Genomic DNA, 13,113 nt, shown 5'->3' with positions numbered 1-13,113 from the left:
TCGTGTAAACCACACGACATGGCCATGACACCGTCTTGTACTTCACATGACACCACCATGGCCGCGTCTTGTAATTCACAAGACAAGGCCACTTATTTTTTTTTTTTAGTGAAATTTTAAGTAAATGCAATAGTTGGTGGAAAATACGTCTTTTTAAGACCGGGTACATATTAAATTAATTACTCTAAAAATTGCCCCAAACTCAGTTACGACAAAGCAATAATTAAATCAAAAATGAAAAGTTCAACAAAAATCATTTACTATAATACAATTATTAGTTATTGTAAAAGATATTACCAAAATCAAATAATTATAAAACAATAATTTAAAAAACGTCTCCGATTATAATTTTGTAAAACCCGTCTCCGAAAATCATAAACTAAAAAACGAGAAATATTTTTTCTTTAATTAGTTACATACTCCAAGGGTAAAATATGAATAAATGAAAAAGTAAGGGGCGTAACAAGTAAAACAGGGGGGCGTGATATAGCAATTTTGAATTTATTCTAGTCAATTTTACTTTGGTAAATTAAAAACCCATCCTCGAATAAGAAGACACGGTCATACGGCGTCCAAAACACTAGAAAGTTTCAAAACAAGAGAATCCACAACCGCTGCGAACACCAACAAGCTTAATAATGGCGACGAGCGCTGCCGTTATCGCCACCGCACACGGCGGAGGAAACCAAACAGACAAACGACCACGCTCCATATTCGAGTTGCCGGAAAACTTCTTCGATTCATGCCGCCTTCTTCCTCCCGGTAAACACCTCACTCCCCCCGCCGCCGACGTTGCCGCTGATGAAACCCTAATTTCACCCGCCGCTGAAAAAATTGATCAATTGAACAACGATAATAACATCATTTCCAGTAGCAGCAGTAGTAATGTTATGTGTAGATGGTCGTGTAATACTTGCAAAGCCGAATTCGAGTCTCTTTTCGATCAGCGTTCTCACTTCAAATCCGACCTTCATCGCTTCAATGTATGGATTTTTTTTTTAATTTTTTTTTTACCTTCTTTAATTGTGTTTTTCGTAATTTTGTTTAATTGTGTTCTGTTTGATTGAGGTTACGTTTCGAATGGAGTCGAAAGACTCGCTTGTTCTTTGGTTTTGAATTATGACGGAATAAAGCAAAATGGCACGCTAAACTGACTAGGTTTCATTCTATTGTAAAGTAACGGTTAATCAATGTAATTCTCCGCGCAATTTTCATTTTGGGGCATTTCCAAGTTGTTGCATAACCCGCAATTTGCAGGAGTCATTGAGACACTAGGATAGTGTTGTTGTTGTTGTTGTTGTTGTCGTCCTTGCTGCTGTTGTTATGTGGTTGATTAATTTACAATTGATTTAGTGTTATGAATTGCTTAGCCCTTATGTTGGAGTAACTGAATTGTCGAATTTATACGCGCAAGAATGGTAGAGTTATTGATGGGTGAAGAAACAGGTACTTCCTCCGTGGGATGTATATATTTCAGAAAATATGTGAGGAAGATTTGGAAAAATGTAGGAATTTGTGAATAGAAATGCTTATTTTGTTTCGTTAGGGGAAGTATCATTTAGAATCTAGGCCTTGCTGTTTTCATTTCAATTCAGCTTACTTTCATTTCAGTGTTGAACCGTAAATACGATCACTTTTTCCTACAATACAGCACAAATCCAACCAAAATAATCTGTTTGTTTTGCGTTTGAGAGAAGCTTCCCTTATCCTGTAGGCAAGGATTGGACAATAGATATATCTATAAGTTGAGATGATAATGCACTTTTGTGCTTACGATGCTTTAAGATGTTGAATATATGGGGAAGAATTTGAAAACTGTTACCTAAGTTTTGGGTTTATGTCACTTAGGTTGTTGATATGGAGTAACTATATATGGTTTCTGATTGTTGATTTTTTTTTTAATTAATTTTGCTGCCTTAGGTAAAGCTAAGCCTTGCAGGAAAAGATCCAGTGAAAGAGGATGACTTGGACGAGTTGACTGCTGACTCTTTTCATAATGATTTTGATGTATCCAGTATCTCAGGATCGGAAGATGAAGACGATAGATCATCCCGTGCTTTAAATAGTATAAACGAGACTTATGCTCAAAGCCTCAAAAATAAAATATTTATTCGTTTGAAATCAGGGGAAAAAGTGTCTGTGTGGAAGTCCTTGCTTTTAACGGATTCTAAGACTATCTCCTGTGAGAATGATCAGTTTGTTGTTGTTGACGATAATGTAACTGTGCCTTGCTTAAGAGAAGTTGATGTGATAGAGAAGTTGAAAATTTTGACTCATGAGCCAAGAGATAATACCCACTTCAGGATTGTATTATTGGCCAGTGGAGGGCATTTTGCCGGTTGTGTATTTGACGGTACTACTACGGTTGCCCACAAGACTTTTCACAGGTGTTCTTTCTCTCCTGGCATATTCCCACCATCCATGATACTGCTATATATCTTATGTATGTTACTGAAATTACTGCTGATGATTTTACGTGTTTCTTAGCGTCAATAGCTCCGTGCTTTTAATCCAGTTAGTGAATGTTCTCAACTTGTCATCTTGGTTTTACAGCAGGCTGTACGTTTGTACCACCATCTTTCATAATATTAACAAAGACAATCTTGGAGGTCGGAGAAGATCTTTTCCGTGTAGTTGGTTGAGTTTTATTTCCATTCTGTGTCTTAGTGCATATGGACCTTCATATGTTTCTGAGTTATCATATACAGAATATGCAAAGTTTCTGGCTCCTTATGAGTTGACTTTTTTCCATATAGCGCTTTGTCTTTGAAGGTTTTATTTACATGACATGCTTCCACCACTTCCCATCACACATGACTAAAATTGGGATAGTGTATCTTGGATTGGATCGGCTATAAACACTTCAAGTACCATGACATTTCACCATTTTTAACACTTCTTTCTCTTTCTTAGATACTTCATTTTTCAGTTTCAGATGCTAGCTTATACCCTTTTGGCGAAGTCCATTTTCATATCCCTTTCAAAATAAACTGTCATCGGAAAACTGCATAGCATGATATGCTTATATTGTGTTGCTCATTTTAGAATAATATCACTAGCTAGCTATGTATTTCTCTTAACTTACCTTTTTTACTTCATTGTTAGGTATGTTGTGAGGGCTAAAGCAGGCAAAAGGCAGTCAGCAAAAGATGGAAGCGGCAAATCTATACATTCTGCTGGAGCTTCACTACGGCGATATAATGAACTTGCTTTGAAAAAGGTATTGACTGATTTAGTTGCTTATTTATAACTCGGCCTTTTTGTTATATTTGCAAAATGGCAATTGGTCATGTAATGAGTTTGAGTTGGCATGAGAATAGAGCCATACAGTCGAGATTCAAGAAGATATTTGCTTATGAAGTTGAGGGGATTGTCACTTTTCTAATGGAAATAAATACTATGATAACTAATAATTTTTTCCGTCTTAGTCTTACAAGTTATTACCATTTACCGTATGTGTTTATCTGCCCCACCATCTTGCGATCTTGCCTCAAGATGTTTGGAATGGATTAATGTCAACTCCTTTAGTTTAATTATTTGTGTTTAATGATGACACAATTAGGCTTCCATGTCAGGAACAAAAACAAACCCGTTATATCTGGTATGTTACATATTGTATAGATGTTCAGTTAAACTGAATCTTTTGAAATTTAGGATTACTCTTTTCTATCCCAAGAAACACATTTGTATAACACCAAACAGAATAAGCATTACTATCTTAAGTGTTAATGTATAGCTAACTGAACCCATGAAAAAGTAATTCAAGTCTTCAAGCAGAAGCCTTTTGGATTCCGATTCAAAGTGTCAATACCTGTGGCTCTTGAACTTTGGTAATTTTAGGCTTTATTGATGTTCTCCTCTAAGTTTGTAGATTTCAGAGGTGTTATTTTCTATATAAAATTCCCAAAATAATTCCGTGGGGCTACACTATGCTCTTGATGCCATTCTGACAAACTTGTTTTCTAAATTTCAGAATATTCAAGAGTTGCTAGCTTCGTGGAAGCCTTATTTTGATGCATCTTCTTGTGTTTTCATCTACGCTCCTTCAAACAACCGCCAAGTGTTCTATAATGGTGACACCCCACTTTTTAGTAACCAGAGCTGTGATGTGAAGGGTATCCCTTTCAGTATTCGAAGGCCTACATTGAAGGAAGCTCGACGTATATATGGACAATTAAGTCAGGTTACGTTTGAGGTAGATGAGATAGAAGTCCCTGATGTAAGGCAGTTGAACCTAAATGAAAGTAATGTTAGTAACATGAATGTCACCAAGGAGAAAGTGAGAAAAGAAGCTAGGATTAACAATGGGGAAGAAGCGTGTGAAACTGTCCAAGTATCTGTTGAAGAATCCTCGTCAGCTGAAAGAGATACAGAAGTAATGACTTCTACACCGTTACATGAGGCAGCAAAAGCTGGTAATATTGAAAGGGTTATGGAACTTTTAGAGCAGGGTCTAGATCCTACTGTTAAAGATGAAAGAGGGAGAACGCCATACATGGTAGCTACTGAAAAAGAAGCCAGGAATACATTTAGACGCTTTATGGCTTCAAACCTTGAAAAGTGGGATTGGCATGCTGCGAATGTTCCGAGCCCACTGACAAAAGAGATGGAGGTGTCTCAGGTAAATTTGGTTTTCTTAGCAGCGCTATCTTTATGTTTTCATTTTCTAGTCGATTCCAAATCATTGTTGTCATACCCTTAGTCCCTTAACCGTGTTTTTTGAAATCCTATGTTGCTCATCAAACTCACCTTATTTCCCCTAAACTCTATTACGGAGTAATAGTCATCAAAAGTTACCTAAGCACTATGTTCAGATTTTCTTTTTCAGTGTTAATTGTCGATTTGTTGACATAAATATCTGTTTTGGGTCCTTGTCGCTGGGAGTAAATTGGTATACTGATGAGTTGACAAATAATTGTTGGATAATCAGTTAATAGTGTGCCTAAACAAACACTTAAAAAAATGTGAGCTAGAATAGTTAAATTACATTTATGAATTTAAATCGTGCTTACGGTATACTAGATGAATTTTGAAAACGGAGACACGGGGTTACATTGTAGAATCGAATAAACTTGGGGGCACCAACTTATATTTTTTTTTTGTTCTTTCTATTGTAATGAAGTATTGTTCGTCTTCTGTTGCTGCTGTGATGTGTGTTTGTTAAATCTATAAATTAACTGACTAACTGTGTTTGACTTGGTGGACTAGGCTGAAAAAGATGCTAAGCGAAAAGCAAAAGCAAAGGAGATGAAAAAACTGCGCAAGGAAAGGGAGAAGAAAGCTCAGGTTTGTTCTCTTGACTTCGGAATTCGTCACTATTTCGCTGTCATTCCAATGGCATGGTCTTCCACATTGTAGTCTTTCTGGTTTGCAGTCAAGTTCTTCATATTATTTTTTTATTTTATTTTATTTATCTTTTTGATTCAAAGTTCCCCATTTATTCTGTACTGTGCATTCACTGGTAAAGTCTGGTTTAGGCTGCCTGGTCTTTTTTTTAATAAGTTGAGCTTGACATATATACTCCACATATCATTTGAGTAGCTGTTTCTAGAATCACCCTTATAAGTACGATTAGAGCAGCACGTGTCTTATATATTGAAGTTTGGTTCAGTTGCCCAATTTATGTCATGAGGATTGAACTGCTAATTTGACCCTTTTATTTTTCTTACGAAATCTACCTTTTATAGGAACTCGAGTGCATTGGTAGCTCGATTTTAGGGAAGACTTTTTGGAGCAACTATTACTCCATATAAAAAGTGGAAATTGTGTGAAATTTATATACAAGGAGTTTTTCATTGTAGGCCAAGGCTGCAGAATCAAAGGAAGTACCATCAATTTCACAGGCCAGTAGCGCTTCTTCATCTTCAAATGTGCGAACAGTTCAATCTAACTCCACTCCCAGATTGTCCAAAGAGGTATGCCTACTCCTTTGACATTATTCTACCTTTGGCTCCCCATTTTTCGCATGGGTTAATTAAGTAATCTTTTCCTGATCTCGTGCCTTGGTTTTTTTATTTATTGGATTGGTTACGTCATTTTCTTTTCTATTCTAATTTAATCAGGAGGAACTGAAGAAGAAGATGGCCGAAGACCGCGAAAAAAGAGCTGCTGCAGCAGAAAGGAGAATGGCAATGGCGGGTTCTACTACCGTGCCCACTACTAACAATGCTGTCGCTCCAAGCACCTCCCAATCCAGAAATGGGACCAGTCCCGACATCGTGTGCTCTTGTTGTGAAGCGTCTTTATTTGGTAAAGTTCCCTTCCACAGGTATAATTACAAATACTGCAGCACCACTTGCATGAAAGTCCACAAAGAGTTTCTTGAAGATGGGTGATAAATAGATGGTAGAAATGTGCATATTCAGATATTTTCTGCCATTTTGTTGTATCATTTCATTTTTCTATATATTTATTAATAATCAAAAATACCAGCATCTTTTTCATGTTGTTTTCAAATAAAACTGGCATGCACACTTTTGACTTGTGAGTCGTGAGTCGTGACTCGTGAGATATACAGCAGGGTTAGAAGTTTAGAACTTATACTTGATTGAGTGGCTAAGCAAGAGGCGCTGTTTTTTTTTTTCCCGTTTATTACCTGACATCCGTTTTTTTCCTCATTTAGTAGTCGATCCATGATGGTGAAAATGAATTTGGATCCTCTCCATTACTTTCTCTTCATTACCTCTCTAATACACTCTTATTCTAATATATTTTCTCTTTCCACTCATTTAAACATTACTTTTATGAAATAATTATAACCACTAGATCGTCCCAAGATTTAATCCGGACCGTTTAAAAGCAATGGAGGTTCATTTCTTTTTAGGTAATGGAGAGAATCCGGACCGGGTGAAAATGATCCTTGTGACCTCAAGTAACAAATTTATTTGAAATATTAAACCATTTATTACCTGACCTCCGTTTTTTTCATCATGTTTTCAAATGAAACTGGCATGCACACTTTTGACTTGTGAGCCGTGAGATATACAGCAGAGTGGCTAAGCGAGAGACGGTGTTTTTTTTTCCCGGTTATTACCTGACATCTGTTTTTTTTCCTCGTTTAGTTGTCGATCCATGATGGTGAAAATGACCCTTGTGACCTCAAGTAACAAATTCATTTGAAATATTAAACCATTTATTGAGGCTCACTTTTTTTGTGAAGTACCAGTCATTCCATGTCGTTTTTGATACAATTTTCATCTTAGGTCATTCGGAAACAGTCTCTTTATTATGTAGTTTTCGCAAATCCATAGAAGTTTTTTTCAACCCGATCGGCGGTCAATCATGTCATAACCATTGAGCAGAAACCGCTGTTGACAGGACTAGCTCGTATTCTAGACGTCTTTTGACAGAGAAGACATAAAGGGTCATGTTCCTGTAGTGTAGTTGGAACATTCACCTACGAAGTATTTAATTTCAATCCAAGTGACACTTTAGACTACGTTTTAAGGATGCAATAGTAATACACAGTAAAAAACATGAGAAAAAGGATGGTATGCAAGTAAGTGTATTCTCGGTAGTTCTGAAGTAGAGATTACTTTATTAGTGAAAGTGGGAGATTCTGGGTCACCGACAGCAGTGGCTTTAACAAGTTAATTTTTGCGTGGTTGGCTCAAGGCCAGGGTCCCCAATTTTCCCCATTGCAATTTCACAAAATTTTATTTGTGACGGCACATATTCGTCACTTTGGAGTGACAGATACCATTTTCTCTCATAAATGTTCCAAATAAAGGAGAGAGGGAAGCACATGGGGGTGTCCCCACCTTGTCCCCCCTATCCGTTTTGTGAGTGGCATTATCCGTCACTTGCTCTGACCCGTCTTCAGCAAGACTAATTGTTGCAATTTACATCTACTCTTGTATATTCTATCCATATAAAATATCATCTCCTTCTCTTCGCCACACACGCCTTTCTTGCTTCTCATAATGATTTCTTATTTGTTATTATGTTTCCTTTTCTACCCTTCTATGCAGTGACCGACCCAAAATTTATATTTTGAGAAAAAAAATAATGGAAGGTACTTGACTACTTGTGGTTTTATTTGCACACCCCGAAGTCCCGAACTAGGGTCGGGAAAAATATCCGACTATTCGAACTGATCCGATATTTAATCTGAATCCAACTTGAAAATTTTGATAGCTGATCATTTTTTCTCGAATATCTGATGTTGTTCAAATCGGACTTCTGATAGTAAAAAATCGGAGTTTTCGGATCATTATCCGATCCATGCTTTCGCCTACCTCGATAGTTCCAAGGGCGAACTGAACTTATAAATAATAATTCTTCCTATCCACAATAACCTTCTTTTTTCATTTTGACACAAAAATGAAGGAAACACACATCACTACCTCACCATATAATTAAATTTGGATCACACAAATATATTATCCTACCGTACAATTAAATTTGGACCACACGAACACTTGCCAAAAAAAGAAAATAGGGAAGATATTGTGAATAGATGAAAAAAGAAATAGGGAAGTTTATTGTGAATAGGAGGGAGTATTTTAGGATAACGAATTTTTCTCATGTTGTTTTATACTTATGTTAAGGGTCCCTCTTTAAGAATTTTGGGTAACAAAAATCGATAATTTTAAACATTTTTTATAAATTTGGGCAACGAATGATAGCTTTTGCTACTAGCTCTGTTTTTACCTGCTCTAACACCTACGTCCAAATAGGAAGATCATCTCCATTTCCTTTCTCTCTATTTCCTCTCACAATTTCTTTAAATAATAATTTTTTCTTTCATCCTCATTTTCCTTTATTTTTATGCGTAAATTTAGAACCGTTAAATATTGTCAAAATGCAATTTGGACCATTAATAGAAACTTTTTGCAATTTGCCTCTTCCTTTTTCACTTCCTCAATAGTGTCCACTAAACACAACTGATTGTATCCATATTAGCCTCCTAATTTTATTATTACAGAATATGTAGAGTTGTTGGAAAAGAAAAAGAAGGTTGGATTTTATAACATTGTATGGTACCATTCAACAACCTAACTTTTTATATCTCTTAATCCAATCATTTGTATTTCGTCCATTTTCATCGCCTGTTTACGTTTCAGTAAAAATATTGAGTAATTCACTAATAGAAAGTAGAAAAATTCTCCGTGATTAATTAATTGATGTATTTTCCGACAATGAGACCCTCTCAAGCCATTAAGCCCGGTTCTTTTTGGCCCAATTTTAGTTTATTTAAGTTCAATTCAACTCAGTTCAGTCCAGTTTGGATTCAGTCAGTTTTATTCAGCTTATTTTTTACCATTTAAATCTTATTTCAGTTCCATTCAATTTGTTTTAGTTCATCAACTTCATTCAATTCAGTTCAACTCGTTTCAGCTGCAAAAACAGGGCTTTAGTCTTGTATAATCACGTGATGGAAATACATTCTTTACAAGATCAAAATAGTTCTCATTTAAGACCAATATATCTATCTTAAGTTTAAAAATATTGAATTAAACAAAAGCAAAATATACAGAGAAAAGTAATAAATTAGTGAACAATTTTTCAAATGTAATACAGGTACTCATTTGATGGGTCACTAGAAATACACATGTACCATTAAATGAAGCCAGCAGAGATTAGTGGACAATTTTTCAAATGTAAAGTTAATGATTAAAACCATCAATGAAATACTACTACCGTCTAGTCTACACTCTACAGTATAGAATGATACTCATATGATATTTTCCAACCATGCGGTCCTTGACAATTCATGATCACACATAATCAGTTGCACAAATTCTTATTTTAGACAGGAAAGTCCTTGACAATTCATGATCACATAATCAGTTGCACAAATTCTTATTTTAGATGGGCTGTTTTCCTGTTTAAAATAAGACCGACAAAATATTGCCATTTTTTAAGAGAATGTAACCATTTAATCCACAAAATGTTATCACTAGAGATGTTACTTTTTACCCTGAAAATAATTGTGAAAAATAATGATAACATGTTATTAGAAAATAACAACATTTTATTGTAAAATAATAACTTGTTGCTCGTCTTATTTTAGACGAGAATCAGCCATCTGAAACAAGACGCGCTGAATGCGCTGAATCAGTTGTAACCTAACAGTCTTAAGAGTGTGAATATGATTAGAATGCAAGAGGTCTCTAAAAGAGGTGGTTACTACAGTATATACCCCATATTAAGGCACATCACATAGTCGACATAATAGTTGTACATTTGTAATTTTGTTTGTTTGTCACTTTTCCTTTGTATTTTTATAATCCCTCTCCTTTTCATCAACGTTGTCCATTTATAACATCCAACATTATCATCAATCACCTCAACAGCTGTTCTTTATTACCCTTCCTAAATATCCACATTATATTCTCCTACATTTAGCATACAAATTTACAAAAATTCTCATTTAAATTGGCACACTAATCGTCTTAAACTTAAACGGATCTAGTATTATACGTCTTGTATATATAAGATTAATATATTGTTTTTTCCTATACATTTTAATAAATCTGAGGATTTCGAGTGATATGTACTTGACCCGTCAACAGATAGTGCATTCTTAAGGAATACTTACTGACAAGTCTATTGAAAATCACTCTACGTTATATCTTTTTTTTAAAAAAATCTACATATTATCTTGAAATCAAACCGTTGTCGTGAACTCTTGAAACCATTATCCAATGATAAATGTTTGTAAAATTATTATACAATATATAACGACCTTATAATGCATTCTACATTTTATTTAATAATGTTCCGGGTGTAATTCCAGAGCAGGTATTGTCACCACCCGTGGCTTGTAGAATAATGTCTTGAGTTGAATCCTTCTTTCCTTAATTGTTCCTCTCGGCCTCTCCTGCAACAATGAACGAACTGAGGGCTTGGCTTTGTGCCAAGCGTACTCACTCCGACGCTCAAGTCAGTAAACTTAGGGGATAAGTTGTTGTTACTTGACTGAATGTATATTGTAGAGAGATAAGGAAGATTATACCAGATGAATAGTTTCTTTTTAGGTTCAGTTCTCGATCTTTTCCTCAATGAAGGTTGAGGAGTATTTATAGACTTTCACCTTTTGTCACGTAGTGGCCAAGTGGCCAAGTGGCTAGCAGGTGGAAAGACTGATCTACCCCTCGGCCGAGGGACCTATGGCAGGCCGGCGGGCCCTGTTGACTCACCGCCGAGGGGTCTTGGATATGAGTACGCGGGTATGTGTCCCATTTGGCAGTTGCCATGCCGAGACCAGCCGACAGTAGACGGGCCGCATCGGCTAATTTGTCTAAGCCGATTGACTTCTTTGTGGATATCTTTGACCTTGCTCAATATGTTGACTTGGTCAGCGGTGCAGAATATGCCCCATCAATTTGCCCCCAGCGTAGTCTATGTCGTGGTATGGGCTCCGATGTACGTTTGAGCGTATATTCTGCGCAAGTAATTTGCAAAAATTTTCAGATCGGCTTCTTCTCTGCGGCGGCTTCTTTTACCTCGGCTACCGATCATTCTTAGGCCGTACCATATCCCCCTCCACATGGATGTGTAAAGGGCATCCGATGTGGAAAAGAAAGTCTTATTTGGCCGAGACCAGGGTTGAGTGTGTGCGGTTGTTTTTGATTGCCCCGGCAGCGCCCTAGCTTGGTTGATCGAGTGGCGGCGGAGAACGGATGCTTGGGAATTTGTTGAGGAAGGTGAATAGGCGGAGAGATATGAATGGGCGTGTTGAAGACGCTTGGTCACTGTTGCATTGATTGACGTCCAACTGTTGCAACGATTGACATCCCGTGGTTGCATGTCCGACACGTGTCCGCACGCTGATTGGTTGACGCTTCATGGGAACATTCATTTCGATTGGTCCTTCTTTATGGGCTTTTCCTATAAATAGGCGGTTATTCCGTGAAATTGGCCACCAATTTCATTCTCCAAAATTTTTCTTCTCTCTAAACTTTCAAGGGCTTCTTTGTCTTCTAATTTTCGGTTGTTACTCGTGAGTGTTTTTCTTTAAGGTAAACAAACAAATTTCTTCACTTTTTATTTTGTTAAATAATTATTGCTATTATGTCTTCGCCGACGCCGGACTAACACTTCGCGCCGGAGGGTTCCCCGTCGCGTCTTGATGGGGAGGGGATACTAGACGCCATCCCGATAAGGTTTGGGGGCCCTAGGTCTCCTTCTCCCGTAGTCGATCCACCAATTTTGGAGGAACGGGAGGATGAGGATGACGATCGATGAGGATGAGAGGACTCCTTCGATGGTGGGAGGCTGTCTATCCGGATCATGGCGAGGCTCGCACGACGGTCTTGACCGTGCTTGGTCCCATAAGTTCGCCAGTTGTTCCGGCGAGACATTTTTCGGAGGCCATTTCTCCTTCGATGAGGGGTACAAGATCGTTATCCCTAAGGAGGGTCAGGCGGTCTGTTGCCCTCCACCGGGTCACACCGGCGTGTACATCAGGCACCTGGAGTATGGGCTGCGGTTTCCTTTGAATAAATACGTCATGGCCATCATCAGAGCTATGAACGTCGCTGTGGCCCAACTGCATCCGTTGGCCATGAGGACGATAGTTGGCTTTGTGTGGCTCTGTCTTTTTAGGGGGGAGATCCCGACAGTCAACTTATTCCGCCGCCTTCATCATCTACGGCCGTCAATCGCTGGTAAAGTGGGTTGGTATAGCGTGCGGCGGAGCCGAGCTTCGTCTCCGTGTCCAAACTTACTTCTTGCAAAGACTGGCAACGGCGATGGGTGTATGTTCAAGTGCTGGAGGACTACCCACCGCCTCGGTCTTTCGAGCCAGCCTGTTTGTTTACTTGCGGTGTGAGAACCGGGAAGAGTATGAGGAGTGTATCTCCCGGGGTAAAGTTAAAATGGACGCTTCGATGGTCCCTCTTGCGAGGATGAGAAGCGGGCGTCTGTTGTTTGATCCGAGAAGGGATGGCTGCCCCGACTCGGATTATTCTTCGAGGATGAGTCGCTCTGCCATGTCGGCCTCATACCGGCCCTCGGCCCGGGGTGAGTGGGGTCGGTGTGAGGCCCATCTTTGCCTCGTCATGCTTTTGTTTGAGCTTTGTTTTACTCCTTTTGTGACCTTTGTTTGATTTCTTGCAGACCGGTTTGGCCGGGATCATGCGAGAGGACCTTGCAGAGGTTAGGGCT

At 38.1% G+C, this 13,113-nt stretch overlaps 1 protein-coding gene across 2 annotated transcripts; it reads left to right on the top strand.

The window, feature by feature from the left end:
- The first annotated feature begins 512 nt into the window (after positions 1-512).
- On the top strand, positions 513-6,443 carry LOC141605177 (uncharacterized). Of its 2 annotated transcripts, XM_074423852.1 has the most exons (7): positions 513-983; positions 1,921-2,387; positions 3,106-3,220; positions 3,974-4,621; positions 5,209-5,286; positions 5,802-5,915; positions 6,063-6,443. In XM_074423852.1, the coding sequence occupies exons 1-7, from the start codon at positions 639-641 to the stop codon at positions 6,333-6,335; spliced, it is 2,040 nt and encodes a 679-aa protein (XP_074279953.1). In that variant the 5' UTR covers positions 513-638; the 3' UTR covers positions 6,336-6,443. The 2 variants fall into 2 exon arrangements, with proteins under 2 accessions (XP_074279953.1, XP_074279954.1); XM_074423853.1 differs by lacking the exon at positions 6,063-6,443 and having other exon boundaries at positions 550-983; positions 5,688-5,802.
- The last annotated feature ends 6,670 nt before the right edge of the window (positions 6,444-13,113 follow it).

This window comes from Silene latifolia, chromosome 10, assembly GCF_048544455.1.
Source record: "Silene latifolia isolate original U9 population chromosome 10, ASM4854445v1, whole genome shotgun sequence".
NCBI classification, from domain to species: Eukaryota; Viridiplantae; Streptophyta; class Magnoliopsida; order Caryophyllales; family Caryophyllaceae; genus Silene; species Silene latifolia.
This window is presented reverse-complemented; position numbering and strand designations above follow the sequence as displayed.

Coding starts and splice junctions, on each gene's coding strand:
- LOC141605177 (XM_074423852.1), top strand. CDS start 639: ATGGCGACGAGCGCTGCCGTTATCGCCACCGCACACGGCGGAGGAAAC. Junction 2,388..3,105: donor GCCCACAAGACTTTTCACAG/GTGTTCTTTCTC, acceptor CTTCATTGTTAG/GTATGTTGTGAGGGCTAAAG. Junction 3,221..3,973: donor ATGAACTTGCTTTGAAAAAG/GTATTGACTGAT, acceptor TCTAAATTTCAG/AATATTCAAGAGTTGCTAGC.